This window comes from Camelus ferus, chromosome 25 (assembly GCF_009834535.1).
Source record: "Camelus ferus isolate YT-003-E chromosome 25, BCGSAC_Cfer_1.0, whole genome shotgun sequence".
Taxonomy (NCBI): Eukaryota; Metazoa; Chordata; class Mammalia; order Artiodactyla; family Camelidae; genus Camelus; species Camelus ferus.
The window spans coordinates 37325394-37346753 of record NC_045720.1 but is presented as its reverse complement, the minus strand read 5'-3'; the positions used below and the strand labels follow the sequence as shown (position 1 = coordinate 37346753).

Genomic DNA, 21360 nt, shown 5'->3' with positions numbered 1-21360 from the left:
CTAGAAAATGTTCCATGTGCATTTGAAAAGAATGTATATCTTATTTTTTTTGGGGTGTAAAGCTCTAAAAATATCCACGAAATCTAATTTTTCTATTGTATCATTTAATTTCTCTGTTGCCTTATTTATTTTCTGTCTGAAAGTGATGTTAATGTGATGTTAAAATCTCTGACAATGATTGTATTCCCATCAATTTCCCCCTTTATCTCTGTTAGTAATTGCTTTATGTACTGAGGTGCTCCTATATTGGGTGCATATATATTAACGAGTATAATATCCTCATCTTATATCACTCCTTTAATCATTATAAAATGTCCTTCTTTATCTTTCTTTATGGCCTTTGTTTTAAAGTCTATTTTGTCTGAAATCAGTACTGCTACACCTGCTTTCTTGGCATTTCCATTTGCATGGAATATCCTTTTCCATCCTTTCACTCTCAATCTATATGTGTCCTTCTGCCTAAAGTGGGTCTCTTGTATGCAGCATTTGAAGGTTCCTGCTTTATTATCCAGTCTGCCACTCTGTGTCTTTTGACTGGAGCATTTAGTCCATTAACATTTACAGTAATTAATGATAGATGTGTGTCTATTGCCATTGTGAACTTATTTTTGCAGTTGATTTGGTATTTACTCTTTGTTCCTTTCTTCTTTATTTTGTGGTTTGGTAATTTTCCTTTGTATTATCTTGGATTTTATTTAGTTTTTGTGACTCACTTGTAAGTTTCTGGCTTGTGGTTACCCTTTTTTGTAAGTCTATTAGCCCATTATTATAACTGTTTGTATTAAACAGATAGTAATATAAGCTCAAACCTATCCTACTGAGAACAAAAAATTTTAAAAAGGAAAAAAAAAAAAAAAGACTATATTTCCTTGCTTCCATCTCCCACTCTTAATGATTTAGATGTCTTCTTTTACAGTTTTGTGTTTATTCTATTTGGAATTCATGATAGTTATCACCTTTCCAGTTATGCGTTTCTCATTTTTGTAGCATCCTGCTTCTTTTCTGTTTAGACTAGACCTGTCAATATTTCTTTCAGCATGGATTTAGTGTGAATCTCTTCTAGTTTTTCTTGTGTGTGAAATTCTTTATCTCTCCTTTTATTCTAAAAGATAACCTTGCTGGATAAAGTATCTTAGGCTGCATCTTTTTTCCATTCAGGACTTTGAATATATCTTGCCATCCCTTCTGCCCTGTAGTGTTTGTGTAGAGAAATCAGCTGAGATCCTTATGGGGGTTCCCTTGTACCTCACTCTTTGTTTTTCTCTTGCTGCCTTCAGGATCATTTCTTTATCCTTGACTCTGGCCATCTCGATTATGATATGTCTTGGTGTGGTTCTGTTTGGGTTTTTCCTGTTTGGGACCCTCTGAGCCTCCTGTACTTGGATATCTGATTCCTTCTTTAGGTTTGGGACGTTTCAGTCATGATTTCTTCAAATACCTTTTCATTCCCCTTTGCTCTTTCTTCCCCTTCTCGAACCCCTATTATATGTAGAATTGGCACACTTTATATTATCCCATAGGTCCCTTGTATTGTTTTCATTATCTTTTATTTGTTTTTCTCTCAGCTGTTCTGATTGGATGCTTCCTGTTGTCCTGTTTCTAGGTCACTTATTCGTTCTTCTGTTTTATCTAGTCTGCTTTGTACAGCCTTTAGATCAGCTCTCATCTCAGCCAATGAGTTTACCAATTCTACTTGGCTCTTCTTTATAGCTTCAATTTTATTTTTGATATATTTTATATCTCTAAACACTATCTCTTTTAGTTCTTTCAGTACTTTGGTCACTCTGTTTTTGAAATCTTGATCTAGTAGGCCATCAATGTGTATTTCATTGATTGTTCTTTCAGGGGATTTCTCTTGATCTTTTAATTGGGAGTGGTTCCTTTACTTCTTCATATTGCTCATATCTCTCTGGCACTGTGGCTTATGGAATATCAGTTATTTATTGTGGTCCTTAAGGAGTTTATTTATTTATCTATCTAAAGCCTATACAGGAATAAAACTTTAAAAAAAGAGAGAATTTTAAAGGAAGGGAGGAGAAAAAAGCTTTGAAAACAGTGTGTGATCAATAGTAGAAGAGCAAGTTGAAGCAGAATAGCAATTGAGTTGAGATGTCTTTTAAAAACTTTTATAAAGGAGAAAAGATCAAAAAACAGTATTTGAAACCAGTGTATAGCCAATAATAGGAGATCAAAAACAAGAGAAATAAAAATGAAATGAGGTGGATTTTTAAAAATAATAATAATAAAAGTATTTTAAAGAAAAATTTAAAAGGGATTAAAACTGTAGACATATACAATTGTTTAAAAAGTAAAGATTAAAAAGGTAATAGAAAATAGAACAGATAAAAAAAGATTAAAAAAAAAAAAAAGGATGTGTTCTCCTGGAGACTGTGCTCTTAATGATTTTATCGAGAGGTCTTTCTGTCTTCGACTCGTTTTGTGAACTCAGCTTGCTGCTTCCAGAGGCCCTCCATTGGCGCCCTCATCTGTGCTGCTCCCAGTGCCTGTCAGCAAACAGATCACACTCCCTTCCAACACTGGGTCAGGTGCTGCTCTCCTTCATGGTGGGTGGGCGGGTCACTCCCCCTCCTGATGCCACAGTCAGATGCTGTGCTTGGGTGAGGTAGGCAGGTGGGCGGATCATGCCCCCTCCCAGCACCTCGGTCAGTTGTTGCACTTCTGTCAGGAAGGCAGGTGGCCACCTGCTCTCTCCCAGTGCAGGTCACTCTGCTGCTCTATGCAGCTGCCTGCTCCAGCTCAGATCGGTGCTCCTTAGGTGGGCTTGGCGAAGAGCGTAGGACCACACCACCCCTGCTCAGTGCCAAACCTCAGCTCCTTGTTTGTTTTGGTGGCGCGAGTTCTCTTAGGTACCAGGGCAGAAAGATCCTATTTGCCTCTGGCTGTAAACAAGTCTCAGTCCTGCCTAGGAGGTTGGGGAGCCCTCGGGTGCAGATTCAGATCTCGGCCCCACCCCCCACCCAGGCACTGTGCACAGGAGGATATGACAGCTATGGCTGCGCCTCGCCTCTCTTCTCCAGATAAGCACCCTGGGTCTGAGGAGACATTTTTATTTCTCTTGGTAATGGCGCCCCAGGTCTGAGGAGACAAAGGCTACAGCGCCCCTCCCCTCAGGGCACACAAGCAGTGTTGCTTTGCTTTTTTATTTTTTGTAACTTATGGGGGCCCAGGTTGTTCTGCTCTGTGTCCCCTCCCAGCCACGGCATGCAGCACCCTGCAGTCCCCCAGGGCTGCCTCAGTGCAGATGCCCCAGTCCTCTGCCTGGCTCGGGCAGCCTGTCCCATCCCCCAGGTGCCAGCTTGTGCCTTGGGCTGGGTGTTTCAGGAACCCTTTGTGCCTGTTTAACTTAGTTCTGTTGGTCAAGTGCCGCTCCATACAGATCTGAGCCTTGGAGGCGCCCTCTTTGTCCCGCTGGCCTCTCCGTTGGAGGGGGGGAGACCCAGCAAACAAGCGCTATTCCTCCTTTGCCTCTCCCTCCCCGCAGGACCAGTCCTGCATTGTTTTGCTTTTTCTTCTTTCTTTTTTCCTTTTCTCCTACCAGATTCATGATGTCTTTGTCTTTTGAAGAGGACAGTGTTCTGTTGGAGTTCCGCAGGTGCTCTGGTTGGCTGGGTGGGTCTGTGGATGTGAGCTTTGGTGTATTTGTGGGAAAGAGTGAGCTACAAGCATCCTTCTCCTCCACCATCTTGGCCCCAAGTCCCTGGGACATTTCTATTTGACAAAATGACATATAGTTTTTGAAAATAATGTTAGTTGTAGAAGCTGCTGCTTTGGCTTCTTATGTTGGCAGAAACAGATCGCCTGATTTCTGTGTTGGCAATCTATATTGTCTTCTTTATTATATGCTGAATAAAAGGGGATTGCTAAGCTGCAATCAATTCAAATACATTTCTTTCTACACTGATAAATTCTTTCATGCTCTCCAGAGTTGGAAAATATGGTGTGGCCTTTTCTACATTTTCAAACCTGATGGCTGGTTTTCCATGTTGGGTAAATATACATGACGGTTTATAACATTCCTGGTACATACGTGTATTGCACATTTTATAGGTTCCATAGCTCATTTCACATTCACTTTACAACAATGCTGCAAAATCAATAGGGCAGACATCATTCAAATTACTTACAGACAGTGAGGCTTGGAAAATTTCAATAGGTTTTCTGTAGTCACAAAGCTAGGATGTGATGGAGCCAGGATCAGAACTTGAGTTTTCAGATTTAAGCCCAGGAATCTCTCCCCTAATGCACAGTGTAGAGTATTATTGCTTTTGGCCAAAGGGCAGTGCAATATGATGGAAATGGTATATTTGCAACATAGGCTCCGGTGGTGCTTAGACAGCACTTTACGTTTCTCATTTTCATCGCTGTGGCCTCTTGATAGAAGGAAACTTCCCTGCTATTCTTTCCTTCGATTTCTTTAATGATTAATCTTATTTTCCAACAAGAATTTTAAGATATTACCTAAATATTATAATTAACACATTGAGAGGATATATCAGCCTTGGCCCGCTTTGTGTTCCTTTTCCAGTGTGGATACTCATGACTGTAATTTAATGTTGCTTTCAAAACAGTAAATTTCTGTTACTGAATTGATGTGGCTGTACTCAGTCGAAGACTAGGGCATCTCCTAAAAGTTATCTCTTTGCACCAATCATTGCAGTGTTAGCAGTAAGAAAAGAGATTTCATTTCTGCTGTCATCTTTTTCTGTAAACACATAAGTCTCGATGTCTTAATCATATGGGCCCTTTACAGCTAATTGGCAGCGTATATAGTCAAAACAGTATGTTTCCACTTCTCAGAACCTGGGAGAAACTCAAGAAATGCCTTTTTCTCCTCAGTGCTTTTGAGGTTTTAAGCCTACTGGGTGTAAAGTAGTGAATCGTGTCCTTTGGGTTTTTAAAAAAATTATAGATATGATAATGCAAATTTGATTTTTCTCCACAGAGCCTCATGTATTAGCCGATTTGAACATATTTTCTTATTTGTAACATACATGATTAGGAAAAGAGAAAAAAGGAAAGTCAGCATTCAGAAAAGAAACTGTGTTAACTTTAACTGAAGCACTTATAATTGTACCGAAAAACGTTTGGAAAGTGTTGGAACCTAGCAATGTTCTCAAGAAATCTCAAGCTATTGAATATGTAAAATTTAAGACACACATTTCACGTCAGTTCCCTATGTCTGTGTGTTGAAAATGAAAATGTGTCGGGTATGAACCCCCCTAGGAAGCTTGGGAAGGTTCATCTTCCTTTGTCCCCTTAGGTGGCCATGTTTGTGCTACACCTGGGCAGCGCCACGTTCCTGCTTACCGAGCCTGTGATCAGTGCGATGACAACGGGGGCTGCCACCCACGTCGTGACTTCGCAAGTCAAATATCTCTTGGGAATGAAAATTCCGTATATATCTGGACCACTTGGATTCTTTTACGTGAGTTTTACACCTGTCTTTGTTAGTATATTTTGGGCGTGTCTGTGTTTCACAAAGTACAATTTGGTTAATTACAATACTAAAATTTTTCTATATTAAGACAACTTAGGCTTAAATAAAATATTTTAGGATATTTGAATGTGATTGAGGGTGTGAAGCTAGTTTAATGAGTCAAACCTACTAATTTGGGGAGCAGTCCTTTATAAGAAACAGTAAAGTATGGTGTAATTTGAATACATGGTTAGAAAAAATATAACTTGAATTTTTTTGTGTGACCAGATATGTTGCTAACTTCTAATGGAAGCCTTCTACCAGAATTGTGGCCCAGTTTAGCAACAGTAGACTCTACCACGTGCTTCCAGTTTTATGAACTCTGTATGGATCAAATCAGAGGTCTAGTAAAAATTGGGGGCTAGCTTCCCAATAGCAGACAGTTATTAAAAGTCACTTGAACCTGAGAGAGAAAAACGTGTGTCCAGTTTCAACATATTATCCTAATAATTCTTCATTGTTCTTGGTCTCTTTTTGAAGCTGACCTAAAATCTGTGACTGCTCAGGGACTCATGTCTTATAAGAAAATCAATGTCTTGTTAATGAAATTGAGGGCAACCACACTTCATTTTTTAAAATTTTATGTTGTAGAGGAGGAAAAGAATATTTTCCTTCTACCCTTGAGGCTCCTGTAACAAAAGACAGATTAACAAAGAAAAAGAAACAAGTTTATTAGCATATATATTTTGTATACACATGGGAGAAATTCAGGGATTAGTAAGTCAAAAGGTGTGGCAAGAATTTGGACGTAAATACTATTTTCAGTTAAAACAAAGGAATAGGAGTGTGGGGAGGCAAGTTATGAGAAGGTGACCATGAAAATTACAGTAAATGTAGGTAAGATTTATTACACAGATTTAGGTTGGTTCCTTCTCCAACGGTAATTTTTAGATGATTTTAGATTTTGGGATTTTGTGTAAATCTCTTGTGATTTAGAGTCATCTTTCTCTTTCTGGTACTGAGAGGAAGACACCCTTGCAAATAGAGTCTTCCTTTATAAATGTAAATTTCCCTTACTAAAGGGTAATATACTATTTTCAGAGCTTCTCTGTGTCTGCTTTTTATCAAAATAATAAGCTTAATGTATTTCTTGTACCAAAGAGGCACATTTTGGAGTAGCATATTCTGGTCTCCTACAATGTAATGCTGTGTATTAAATATCACTAATGTTTTATAATGAGAGTATTCCCATTCTTAATTTTCTTGCTCTAAATCAAGGAATGGCTGAACAGTAGCTCAACATATGGAAGTTCAGTAACTTATTTATCTAATTCCTGTTATTGAGGTGGTCTGTGGTGTTTCACCATTATATATATGCACTCGATGAAGATTTGTTTTATTTGCATGTTATTATTTGCATTACCTGATGATTTCATTAACGTAAATTCCTAGTTATGGGGACTTTGGATCAAAAGTGTATAACATTTTTGCCAAATTTCAGTTTTAAAAGTTGTACCAGTTAATATTTAAGTTCATCATCACCAAGTCTGATTATGACTATTTTTAAAATGTGCCATTTTAATATGTGAACAATGGTATCACTTATCTGTTTAAATGTGTGTTTCTCTGTTTAGTTAGTAAGGCAGTTAATAAAGACAGTGATGGGCAGAACAGAGTTGGAAGGTGGTTCTGAATTTTTGTTATTTAGGCAATATCTTGCTCAGTGATTCATCCATTATAAGAAAGCTTAAAACTATGACAAGAACACTGAAACTGCTCTTGGAAGTAACTTAATTTCAACCTCCAGTTCAAACAAAAGTGACTCAAGTAGCTGTAAGTGACCGGGTGGCTGGCTGAGTGAAGACTTCAGGAGATGCCTGGTGCACCAAGAGACCCAGATCAGTACGAGATTCTGTCGTGACCTCCTGGCTGGGGAGAGCGTGCTTGTCTGTGCATGTGCAGCGTAAGGAAATGCGTGCTGGTTACAGACTGGCCACTGGCCAGTGTTCACAACGACACAAGTAGTCGTTCCTCCCTTCAAGAGCTGTGTTCACAGAAGCTGGGCAGCCTGATACAGCAGTGCCGTTTGGCCTTCCAGCTTGTTTCTCTGGTGGCAGTGTGCATGAAATGCTGCATCAAAGTGTTTTGTGTATTTTTATTTTTTCATTTTGTTGTCTTGGGAGATGAACTACAAGCTACTTTTTCTTTGCCTTGTAGATCAGACACTGTGTGGCTTTTGGGGGCGGAGGGCTTTTGTAAGTCCCCATACTGAAGTGGAATCAGATTTAGAAATACTTTTAGATGGCTGACTGAATGTGTATTACTCGGTTGTTGGAAGTTGCTATGCTTTGTGCAGATGGAAAACAAAGAAAAGTTGCTTTCACTCCTCTGTTTTGCAGGGCCCTGCACTGCTGCACTCCTAGGTGGGGATGGCGCTTTGGTTCTCTGCCAAACTTGATACTGATACTGCAGTGTCAAAGATTGTTGTGATCCGAGCATGGGATTAAGAAATAATTTTCGCATCATGCCTAGGTTACACTGGGACATTTGCTTTGGTGCAGTTAGGCTGAAATATAATCTGATGATGATAATGGAAATCTGAACTTGTCCATGGATCATTTAGGTGGGAGGTGAGGGAAGAGAGCTGAACTTGGCACAGACGTATAGAACAGAGGACAAAATGGAGGCCCTGATCATCAGGCGAAAAAAAGCTAGAGGAGCCTGATTTAACACAGTTTTGGGTTTTTCCTGCTTCTAAATTCTCACAAGGGTTATATCCTTTTTGGAAGCTACTCAGGCTGATGAAGGATAAAGAATATGTTACTGATATTCCTTGAAACATAAATTCATATCTAAAATATCTCTTGTACAACAAGCCATTCACCACTGCTAACAGTCTCAGATGGAACACAGATTTCTTAAAAGAGTTCAGGCTTGGCCAGTCCAATGCTTATTAATTAATTCTGGTAGTAGCAATGCTTGCTGTCAACTTTGAGCGAAGAGACAGACTTTTGCCTTTATCCTGTTCTTAGGTCGCTGCATTTTGGGGTACCTTCCATCTGCCACTATGGCGGTTTCTACAGTGTCATCTGTCTGGTGGATGCCCAATTCTGTTCTAAGAGAATCTAATTCTCATGTTCAAATAGCCAAAATCTCCATCCCTTTGGTTACTCGGGGCTGGAAGCCGTTCTTGCTTCAGTGGAACATTTTTAAGAATTAATGTGAATCAAAAATGGGTAGTGTTATGTGCTCAGTTCTGCCCTCTCAGATTATAGAACAGACTTCCAATAGGTCCAACAGTATAGCTGATTTACAGTGTTTCAGGTGTATAGCAAAGTGATTCAGTTATGTATGTATATACATGTATATGGCTATTCTTTTTCAGATTCTTTTTCCATTATAGGTTATTCCAAGATATTGAATATAGTTCCCCATGCTAGACAGCAGGACTTTGTTGTTTATCTATTTTATATACAGTAGTGTGTCTCATTTTTTAGATTCCACATATAAGTGATGTCATATATTTGTCTTTCTCTGTAGGTCTTGACTGGTAGACACTTTTCTGCATTTGAAATGCAGAGCACATGCCACCAACTCCAGCGAAGCTCAGGTGTTTAGGTCACTCTTCCTCTCCTAGTTAAAAACTGTTAACCAGCTTCCTCATGTGAGGGGTTCTCCCCGAAGTGTAAAACCCTACTAAGGCTTTCCACTGGTCCTCTGCCTCTGCGTAAGTCTCCCAGCATTTCTGGGGTCTGCGTATGCAAATGGAGTTGCTGGAACACTGTCATGACCTGCCCTATATTTCTAAACAAAAAGTGGATAGAGTTACGTTTAATTCATCTTTTTATTCAATCTTTCTAAATCCCTTTACAAACAATGTTTTATTTTTCCCTTTGTTCTTCAAGTCTTATCTCTAAATGTACTATACTTCTAGTAAAACTTTCTCTTAAAGTGATGGATATTTCATAATGCATTTGAAGTATTGCACATTTTTCAGGTATATATTGGGCAAAAGCTTTTTCTCGGCTGTGGTGATTTTGTTAGGACCCACGCAATCAGGTAGACACTAATTGCTCTGTCTTTTCTTTCCCCTAGAAAGAGGCAACAGAACTTGAGAATCAGAGAAACCAGGTTCAGATCATAGCAGTAGCCTCGACTAAAGTGACCGAGAATCTCTGACCTTCAGTTGCCTCCTCTATAAATTAGTGATAATAGTACCTATTAGGATTCATCCCCAAAATGAAATGCCTGGAACATAGCAGGTGTCCATTTAATGGAAGTGATTATGTTTGTACTTGTAGCAAATAGTTGGATGTAACAAGTTAGAGAGCTTTAAAAAGTGCTGTGTAAATAAAAGATACGAGCGCTTTTCTTCTCTGGAGGGCTCTTAATCAGATAAACAAATCTAAATAATAAAGTTATATCTGTTTTTGAAATTTATAAATAAAGATGACATCAAAATTTATGAAACTTAAAAAAATACATGTTATTAACGAGGGTTAGTCACCAAAGTAAAGAAATGCTATGGTTGTTAGTTTATTTCTATTTTAAAATATTTCCATCTATTCAGCTCAATCCCCCCAGCAGTTATAAACCCATTAATAAATTATAAACAGTTCTGAAATATATTTAAAAATAAGTAGAAGCAATAATATTACAAGAGCCACTTCTGTCTTGGGACTATGGTTTACCATTTAAATTATTTTATTCCCATGCTCTTAAATTTTTAAAAAGTTTCCATTTTGTTATAGTCACTTGTTTTAGTTTTTAGATTCCATATGTAACTGATATCATACAATATTTGTCTTTCTCTGTCTGTCTTATTTCACTCAGCATAATGCCCTCCAAGTCCATCCATGTTGTTGCAAATGGCCAGTTTTCGTTCTTTTTTATGGATGAGTAGTATTCCATTGTGTGTGTGTGTGTGTGTGTGTGTGTGTGTGTGTGTGTGTGTGTATGATGTCACATAAGAAGATTAGTATTTTCTTTTTCTTTTTCTAAATAAATAGCCAGGAGTGGAATTGCTGGGTCATATGGTAGTTCTATTTTTAGATTTTTGAGAAACCTCCATACTGTTTTCCATAGTGGGGGTAACCTGTGTGCATTCCCACCAACAGTGTACGAGGGTTCCCTTTTGAGATTTTTTTTTAAAGAAAAAACTTTGAAATTTATTTTAATACTCATTAGAAAGTGAATTCTCTCATTGATAAAACCAAAAATCTAGAGAAATGTTCTAATTATGAGACTTTTTGAAGCCTGAAAGCTGCTGGAGAAGGCAGCCGGAGAGGAGGAAGATGGCAGGTCAAGCCCAAATAGAATTTTATATCAAATTTAAAATTTTTGACTGATAGTTGGTTCCCCACACAGATAAGAGGGAAAAGTTTAATTCTTTTCTACTATAAAAATTTGATTTTTAAATTGAGAAATGATGATCTATCTTTTTATTAGAAACGATGTTTTCCCCAAAAGGCACAGTAAAACTACAGAAACTCCTAATTCACATCAGCACACATGGATTTCTCTGAGGCAGTGCCAGTGTCTTGGCCTGCAGCCTGTGATGAATTTGGCAAAGCTGTTCTCAGAGGCACGGTTTTAAATGAATACTCTTCTAAATAATTATGTACAGTTCTGTACCTTAAACCCAAGAGCACAAGGCAAGCTTGGCAATATATTCTACTACCTTTTGGGGAAGCTTTTATTTCCTTCTTTAAAATTGAGGAGTTTCAGAACTGAAAAGCAATTTTATTCCCACCCCCGTCCCTGAAATACAAGCGAAGCACTTCTCTAGTCTGAGTAGCCCTGAAGGCTACAAAGCAGGAACGAAGAATGTTAATAAAACTGGGTAGAAACGTCACAAGGAAATCAGAGCCAATGAAACATTTTCTTTTATAGAGAATGAGATCACAATTAAATATGTACAAATGAGGTTTATATGTGGAGAACAAATTTATTCTGAAGACACAGGCCCTCTGGGAGTTCTGAATCAACAACACACTTTGGCGGTTTATGAAAGCCTGCATTTTCTCCACAGTTATTGTGACATTTCTATTGTGAATTGTAAGGATGTTCGATATACCTTGAAAAGTGGACAGAATAAACAGAAGAGGGGAGAAAAGGAATGTTCATCCGCAGCTTGAATCAACCAGTGACAGAGGGGATAGGAAATGGGGCAGGTTTAATTTGGATATGGAACAATTATGTGGGAATTTGTAACAAAGGTCACTTTAAAATTCTAAATCAGAGGGCAAATATTTTAGTAACTCAGTTAGCTTGGGCTAAGCTCTCCACCCCCCACAATTCACTGAAAAATGCATCACCACAAAATCCAGTTGCTTAAGTAATTCAAATTAAACTCGGTTTTCTAAACAAGGGATGGCTGGATGCCACGTGAGCCTTGGCATGCTTGGTTTGAGTTTGGTCCAAGCAAGCTCTGTGCAGCCATGTTGTCTCTGCCCATTCAACATACCATATTTCCCCTAGATCTCATTTTGGTTGGAGACTTAATTTATCCCTTAGAACAATAGTTTATTGGGATAAATTCCCAGTGTGAGAAGCAGTTGTTGATCAGAAATTTGCATATAATGATGTGAAAATAGTAGAATGCTGTAATTTTTTCTTCCTTTGGGGTTGTGTTTGTACTCATGAGAACACAGACTGGGGTTGAACTTTAAGCTTAATATTAGCCTTGATTTTCTATTGTGTGTGTTACTTTGGGAAATAGAGGAATTAGGGGAGCTTGATCTTAACAATATCCATTCTAAAATGTTTAGTATATAATGATGTGTAGGCAAACTTTATATGAGACATCAAATCCTTAAGAAGAGAGAACTTGTACCAACATCAATATTGGGATTATCAGAGATGGCTTTAGAGGTCCCTGAGCAGGAATCTGGATCTGCTTAAAGGTAGAATTCAAATATAATCAAGTTGAAAGCAAGCTGAGGCAGAGAGAGGGTATGCCGAGCAATTGTGGCTCATGTTTAAAAGGCTCCAAGCATGTGAAAGCTACCTTAAAAGACAAAAGCCAGGGCCCGCAGCAGACTTCAGTCTTCTCACCTGCAAAGTGGGAGAGTTGGACTTAATGCGAGGCTTCAAATCCAGAAACATCCAACAGAATAACCTGTACGTGGACAGGAGGAGATTAGTATGCATCCTTGATTCAAGGACCACTATAATGGATTTACCCAACAAATGTTACGTGACCACCTCATAGGCAGTGAGGATGCAGTTGAGAAATGGCATCCCTGTTCCCATGGAGTTTTCGTGGAATGCTGAGGAGGGATGTGAAATAGGACAAGAGGAGACAAACAAATTGGTGAGCAAGATAATCTCAGATAGTGTTAATGAGGGAAACCAGGCAGTGTGACTGAAGGCATGTGTGACAGAGAGAGTGGTAATGTTCGCCTTGTATTAACTGGGAAATTAAATGAGTCACTGCATGGCTAGCCTAGGGCCTGGAAATGTCAGTTCCCCCACTTTTCTAGAAAGTGATGAAGTTTAAACAATCTCTCGCATTTTCTCCACCCCCGTCTGCCTTAGGTCTGTGGTAGGGGTAATATAAAAATTCCTTTGAGGATCAAGTCGGAGGCTTGCTTGCTTCCCTCGGACTGACATGATTCTGCTGCTCATGTTATAGGCACAGGGTTGGGGGTGGAAAGAGCTTGTTTGTCTGAGACGCAGCCAGGGGCTATTGAATCCCACTACTAACAACCGAAATCAAAGACTCCACGCTCCACTGATAGCCTCCTTTCAAAGGGGTGGCAGCTCCCCTCCACATATTCCAAGGGAAACAAGAAGCACCAGAGAAGTTTTAGAAAATCGTTTGTTGGACTGAAAGAATAATGTGTGAGGATCGCCAAATTGGTGAATGTGTTGGTCTAGGGTTCAGAAAACCTGTGTCACAGTCCTGACTCTGTAACTCACAAGCCACGTCACCTCGGGTAAAGTCTGTCACTAATCTTTGGAGCCTTGGTCTCTACATCTGTAGAATGGGTACATTCAACTGGTTGATTTCTAAGGTCCTTCTAGCTCTGACAAGTGTCTTCTAAACATAAGCACTGTGGTTGAATCCTTACCACATCTGTCCACCGTGCCGTTGTCTGTGACAGCGGCTGAATCAGTCTGTCTTAAAGGTACCACTTATCTAGTCACTGTTACTAAACGCTTTCTGCTTAGTTCCATTTTGTGTTTTAAAATACTTCTATCTTGGTTAACTTGAAGAGGAAGGAATTTGCCAGGGTACGTAGGGAATCCCAAAGGCTGAAGCTCTGAGTCCCTTTGTCCTCTGTACTGCTAGGGCTGGCCACGACAAACTGCCGTAGACTGGGTGGCTTAAAGAACAGAAACTTTTTTTTCCTCACAGTTTTGAAGGCTGGAAGTCAAAGATCAGGGTGATGGTGGGAGTGGCGCTTCACGCAGCAGCTCCTCCGTGCACGTGCGTCCCTGGTGTCTCTCTCCGTGTCCTAATCTCTTCTTTTTATAAAGATACCAGTCAGATTGGATTACGGCCCACCCTACTGGCCTCATTTTAACTTAATTATCTTCTTATAAGCTCCATCCCCAAATAGAGTCACGTTATGAGGTAGCGAGGGTCAGGGCTTCAACATAAGATTATTAGGGGGACACAACTGAGTCCAAAACTCCCACTGCGAATGGTCTCAGCAGTGAGGAGCACTTGGCTTGGTGACTGTTAGCATCCTGTGGCTACTGTAATGCATCACCACAAACGTGGTGGCATCACACAGGAGTTTATTCTGTCATTTACGGAGGCCAAAAGTCCAAAATCAAGGTGTCAGCAGGGCCATGCTTCCCTGGAGGTTCCAGGGGAGAGTTCCTCCTTGTCTTCCAGCTTCTGGTGGCTCCGGGCATCCCCCGGCGTGTGGCTGCACTGCACCAAGCTGTGCCTCTGGCTCCACATGGCCCTGCCCTCTCTGTTCAGTGTCAGTCTCCTCTAAGGGCACTGGTCATCGGGTTTTAGGCAAATATCTGCGCACAGATTACGCCAGATGTATTTCCAGACCAAAATCTGAATACATGGTCACGAGCGTGTATGAGTGTTACTGTTGTTTCTGGAGCTGTTCCTGGTTGGGTGGTTGATGACTGACTCAAAGTCAAACATTGGGAATTAAGATTCACAGACTGGAGGTTAGTGCTTTATACTCACTGTAAAGTAGTTTGCTGTCAGATTTCTAAAAGTTTTCTGATTGTGCCATCACTTCGTTATTTCTCTAGTGAAACACAAACCTATTGATGACAGATTCTTAATACAAAGATAGTAAAGGAATGATAAATAAAAATACTGAAGGGTTTACATGTTCTCTTTGGCATAGAAATGTATCTTAGAATATTCCGTATGGTTCTTTTATAGGTAGTTCAAAAATACACTCATCACTAGTGCTGAAGAATTCTCAGTGGTATCGTGATACACGTAAAATACTAAAATTATGTTTTTCTGTCACAGAGGTTTCATTACAGCAAAACTTAGAGCAACCAGAATGCTGATGAAAAGTATATTTTGATAGGTAGAATCTTCTGGTTAATTGAGTATTGAGCAGAAGAAAGCTGATTTAGTTTTTAACACTTGTTAATGTTCTAAACAGTTAAGATTTTTAAGATCTTTCTCTTTGCCTCATGACGTTTAACAGAATGTGCACAATTTAGAGTTCTCTCTGAGCACAAGTGTTTCTATGCAGGGCCATGTTTAGAACTTCAGTAACAGTTGTACAATGAGAAACTACTGAATGAGCGCGATCCCCAAAACTATGTAAAGGGCATGACCTCCTTTTTTTCCCTCATCAAATCCTAAATATAAGGGTTTTTTTTTTTTTTTTTTTTTTGCTCTGGATTTTATTCATTCTTATAAAAGCAGAGTTATTCAAAATCTGATTATTTGGATCAGATAGACTATATCAAAGAGATGACTTGAAATTTACTGCAGTAGTAGATTTAATATTTAGATCAATGCCTTGCACACAATAGAACCTCAATAAACATGCTGAATGAATGAATGAACGATAACTACAAATCCCCTAAATATGGTGTAGATGAATCTTGATAGTGAGAAAAAAGGAGTCTGAGTCTTCCTCTCCCTGCCATTCTGCTTATTTGGGGTAAAATCTACTCCTATTTACAGATTTATTGTTACCATTACTATGTTAGACCAAAACTTTCATACAGTCAACAATATTTATTGAGTGCCTGCTATCTGCCAGGCATTATTCTAGGAGTTAAGACTCCATCAGTGGAAAAAAAAAGTATTAAAATGGCCAAATCAGATAAAAACACACTTATATAAATAGTGGGTGTGCATGTAGGCATGTGCGTATAAATGTCCATTAAGGGCTTCAGAAAAGTCTGTTCTCTAAACAAAATTGTAAGAAGCAATATATGTATCTGATGGAAAGGCTGTTTTCATTCTCTGAAGTAGCTCAAAATGGACTTGTTTATACGTGTTGATGTTTTCCATTTTATGTCAAGTTATAATAAATGGCCAATTTAAAGAATTACTAGTATTGTAGTCTCAAAATGAGCCAAACTCTCATTTTATTAAACAGGTTGGTTAATTCCAGTGGAATAATTGACCAATTTTTTCCGTACACACATGAACTATCTTTGCTTCTCTGAGGTCTGGGAAATGAATGGCAATTTTTGGTAGGAATTTTTATCTACTGAAGGGCAGTGTGTGACAGCTACTCAAATGACTGGGTTTATACCAGAAATGAGAAATGTCAATACGTGTTTCGGATGCCTAGACCTGTTTTAAATGAGCATACATAACAGCGCGCGCGCGTGTGTGTGTGTGTGTGTGTGTGTGCACGCGCGTGCACTCCTATCCCTGCCCCTGTCTCCAGCTCCGCATGCCCCTCATCTCCTACCACCCAGCTTTAGCCATGACTTCTCCGCGCGGTCCACATGCTAGTCACTCATTAGGATGACTCCCCACCAGCCTACTTTTCTACTGTGTTCTTCATGCTCGTTGTAACAAGCCTCTGCCCACCCCCATGTTCTTCTGGAGCACCTTGTGAGATGTACTTTGCCCTACACTTCGTAGTTTAATCCAGACAGACAATAAAAACCTTGGGAGTTTTTCACATTCCTTTCATTCTGGGATGCTCATTTTTATTACTGCAAATACTTGTTCTCCAAATGCATGTTACAGCAGATTTGATGTGGCTTGGGAGTTTTTCATATTTCTCCCCTTTCTTACGCAGGGGCTGTCATGGCATACTTTTAATACCATGGATAAAACAGCAGGAATAATCATCTCAATGTCTTAAAACATTTGGATGTTTATTTTATTCTTGACAAGTCATCTGCAGGATATTCTCACTTTTATCTTTGGATCATGATTAATCATCAGAAAGCTATTTACTTAGACAAAATTTTCTTGACATCCTTCTGACCCCATCCCCTATAGAGAATCTACTTCACTGAGTAGCATTTTGGATCCAATATTTTTAGTTGTGGTCAAATTATTTTTGAGATGCTAAAAAGAGAGGACAAAGAACACCAACAACTTGGGCTACTATAAGAATAGCCTATAAAGTAAAAACTAATTTTTGTCACTTGAAACTAGACTTAATCAGCTGTGGGTGAATAGAAATGACTTTATAAAAATTAGATTTAACATGTTCCAAGAGAAGGAGGAATTAAAATAAATTTTGAAGATAAACATTTAGGTCTATTTAAAATCTTTAAACAACTGATACATTTTTGTAAGAAAAAATTTGAAAGCTATAGAGAAACATGAGCATCTCCTTACACAGAGCTACTAAGTTCCAGCTATATCCATAGGTGTTTAAACTTTGTGTGTATGTTTGATTTTGGGGTTTGAGGAAGGACTGTGGGGTCCAGGAGAGCCTGTCATCCCCTCACTGCCCTTAGTGGTGAATTTGCATGCAACTAACAAGTGTTAGCATTTCTGCCCATTGACGTGTCTGAGAAGGAGCTGTAAGTGCAGCCAGTGTCCTTGCGTAAGGAGGAGATTTGTGCCAGGCAGTGCTTTGCCTATGCTTTCTGCCAAGAAGTTTACAATGTCTTGTCCCATGTTTAAGTCTAAGCCACTTTGAGTCTATTTCTGTGTATGGTATGAGGGAGTAGTCTAACTTCATTGATTTGCATGCAGCTGTCCAGTTTTCCCTACACCATTTGCTGAAGAGATTGTCTTTACTCTATTGTATGTTCTTGCTTCATTTGTCAAAGATTAATTGACCAAAAAAGTTTGTGGATTGTCCAACATAAATCTCAGCAGAGTTCTCCTAGAGCAGTCTACCCAAGCAATAGAAATGGGGGCAAGGATGAACAGATGGGACTTGAGTGAACTTAAAAGCTTTTGCACAGCAAAGGAAACCATAAGCAGAGCCAAAGGACAGTCTATGGAATGGGAGAAAATATTTGCAAAGGATGAGACTGAGAGAGTGTATAAACAGCTCATGCAACTTAATAAGAAAAGGACAGACAACCCAGTCTAGGGATGGGCAGAAGACCTAGACAGGCTGTTCTCCAATGAAGACATACAAATGGCCAATAGGCACATGAGAAAATGCTCAGTATCACTAATTGTCATAGAGGTGCAGGTCAAAATTACAATCAGAGAGGTGCAGGTCAAAACAATGAAGTATCACCTCACACCAGTCAGAGTGGCCATCATTCAAAGGTCCACACACAATAAATGCTGGAGAGGCTGTGGAGAAAGGTGGGGCTCTCCTACACGGTTGGTGGGAGTGCAGTTTGGTGCAGCTATTATGGAAAACAGTATGGCGATTCCTCAAGAGACTAAAATAGACTTACCATATGATTCAGCAGTCCCACTCCTGGGCATATATTCAGAGGGAACCTTAATTCAAAGAGACACCTGCACCCCAATGTTCACTGCAGCACTATTTACAACAGCTAAGACATGGAAACAACCTAAATGTCCATTGACAGATGACTGGATAAAGAAGCTGTGGTATATTTATACAATGGACTACTACTCAGCCATAAAAATAATAAAATAATGCCATTTGCAGCAACATGGATGGACCTGGAGAGTGTCATTCGGAGTGAAGTGAGCCAGAAAGAGAAAGAGGAATGCTGTATGATGTCGCTTATATGTAGAATCTGAAAGAAGAGACAAACTTATTTACAAAACAGAAACAGACTCACAGACATAGAGGGCAAACTTATGGTTTCCAGGGTAGGGAAGGGAGGTAGGAAAGGATAAATTTGGAGTTCAAGATTTGCGGATGCTAACCACTATATATAAAATAGATAAACAAGTTTATACTGTATAGCACAGGGAACTATATTCAATATCTTGTAGAAACATATGGTTAAAAACAATATGAACCTGAATATATGTAAGTTCATGTATGACTGAAGCATTGTGCTGTACACCAGAAATTGACACAACATTGTAAACTGGCTTTATTTCAGTAAAAATATATTTTAAAAAAAGGAGCAAACACTGAATTTGGTGAAAGAACCAAGGGCAAAGCAGTTTTGTACATGCAACTGAGTTACAGCCTGCTCTCTCCATCAGCACTGAACACCCTTCTACGCCCCCACCTTTCCACTCCCCACCCCTTCAGCTATTTTTTTTTTTTTTGTGCAAAATATCACTGAGTTTATTTGGAGCCAGATTTTGATTTTGCTATATCATGGGTCACCCTGCATTTTGTTTGTATTTTTCCTTCTGACTGTAGATCTATGCACATGTCTTTCAAAACATCAAGTCCGTGCGGCTAGAAGCCCTGCTCTTATCTTTGCTGAGCATCGTGGTGCTTGTTCTGGTTAAAGAGCTGAATGAACAGTTTAAGAGGAAAATTAAAATTGTTCTTCCTGTCGACTTAGTTTTGGTAAGTAGGAAATTCAACATGTAGTCTTCTGCCCTGCGATGCTTGTAGAGGCTCAGTGTCTTGTTTACCGTAACCCAGAGCTACTCCTGCCTTTCATTAAAGCTGGGCTAATTTGTGTGGCTATATACATCAATGTAAAAACAGGAAATATTTGGAGTCAATAATTTTAAAAAGGAGGCACACTGTGTTTTCAATTTTCACAGCATTTCTCATATGCTTTTTTTTTTTTTTTTTTAGATAAATAAGAGAACCTATAGCGTAAGATTTTAAATAAGGAGACATTTCTAAGAATGAGACTCCAGAGGTCTCTGGTGTGATTCTCCTTAAAGCGATAAAAAGTCATACCACATTCTATTCATGTGGCGTCTGTCTGATGCATATTAATATTATCAATTGAAAAATTTCCACTAATGATTTATTAATTTATTAGATTTATTAGTGTTTTTTTTTACACTGACCTAATTTTGCTTTATTGAAGGATGCTCCTGATCGTCACTGGCCAAGACTGATTCTCTAAGACATTCTTTTGTTGTACTTGGCAAAGCCATAAATTGTAATTTGCTCCTAAGGCTTCTGGCATAAAAAAAAATACCTTTTGAATTTTAAAAGCCTCTAATGGGATCTCTTAACTCTTAAGTTAAAACTAAACAACACATTGCATTGAAAATAAAATGTTAGGGACAACCATAGTCTACTAACTAATTAATTGGCTTTAGTTTTTAATGGTCTTTGGGTTCTGCATGTACATGACAAGAGGTATCTAAGTAATTGCACCTATTGGAATATCTCTTTGTGCCGCTGAGACAGGTGCGGGTCTATGTAAATGGGCACGGCTGGCACGTTGGAGCCTGTCTCTGAGGGGTATGGCTCGCTTTTTGCAGGACTAAGGTGCACGGCCTCTGTCTCTAGTTAGGCCTTGTATGATAATTCACAGAGTTACATATAACATATGTGGTCTATGTAATATGTGTGCATTTGTGTGTGTGTGTATTTCAAGTAATCCACACAAGTGGAGGGTACTATGATTATTAGTAGTTTTCATAACAACAACTGTGAAACACGTCATTTTATTCTGAAGTCCTATAGGTATTAACGAATGCTTCTTACATCTTGGGAAGCTTGATTGTGTAAGTTTCATGAAATCAAAAATTGAAAATAACCTTAGGGGAAGAAGGCCCTCGAACTTGCTTTATTCAATACTGAATAAAACAGTTGCTCATTCAGCGCAAAGTAGTAGGAATTACCCTTACCAACAACAACAAAAGGTACTTCTTATATACACCGTTGCCCCTAATATTTGCAAAAGTACTAATGCAGGCCCAAATACTTAGAAGTTATACATCAAAATGTTACATAAAAAGGTTCTGTTTTTCCTATCTTGACTAAAATGCCTTAAGTGATTACCTAGAAAGGCAGGTTAAAATAGGGAATTCTCCGAATCCTTGGAGTTCTGTCAGCGAGGAGAAAGCCAGTGCCTTGGCCGGCTTCTTGTCTTCCTCCTCCAGCTCTCCCCCACCTACAAAGGGTTCATATGTACATGTGGACACCCTTGTCCCGGTATCCAAGCTCCAAATGCACCCCCACCCTTCTACCCCCCACAACAGTCCTGTGGCCTTCCCTTGGGCCTCACTGGCAGGACGGACCTGGGGAAGGTGTTCTGGAAGCAGACTTGGAGCCATCTGGGCAGGAAATGATAGGTTCCTGAGGATTTAGGGGGTTGTCCAGAAAGACGAGCACAGGTCTGAGTTGGGAGCATCCCCTCGCCTCCACAAAACTCTCATTTTATGCAAGAGCAACAGGTGGACAAGGGCCGGATTCGAGCCCTCTGAAGCACTGACCCTGTTTGGGGCTGCACCCCTCCCCCAAGTCTAAGGGCAGCACCAGCGCCATTCACGCGTGTAACACTGAACCGTATTACAAAGGGGCTGCTGCTTTGACTGATAAAGGAAACTTAATTGTGGTAAAGAAACACAGCGAGGACGTAAGACACTGTCTTCGGTTACTTAATTTTAATAGTGGCTATGTGTATTGAACACCAGGCATGCTTCCGTTTTCAGTAAGGATCCAGCGTCTTGTGGCTATGGT

The 21360-nt window shown here is 39.4% G+C and overlaps 1 protein-coding gene across 5 annotated transcripts in view; it reads left to right on the top strand.

Moving 5' to 3' along the window:
- Window positions 1–21360, top strand: part of SLC26A7 (solute carrier family 26 member 7) — a 134124-nt gene that overhangs the window by 57764 nt on the left and 55000 nt on the right. For all 5 annotated transcript variants that reach the window (XM_032467735.1, XM_032467734.1, XM_032467737.1 and 2 more), the window contains 2 exons: window positions 5282–5446; window positions 19123–19275. In XM_032467735.1, the coding sequence (XP_032323626.1) occupies window positions 5282–5446; window positions 19123–19275 (318 nt within the window). The remainder of the gene's footprint in view (window positions 1–5281; window positions 5447–19122; window positions 19276–21360) is intronic.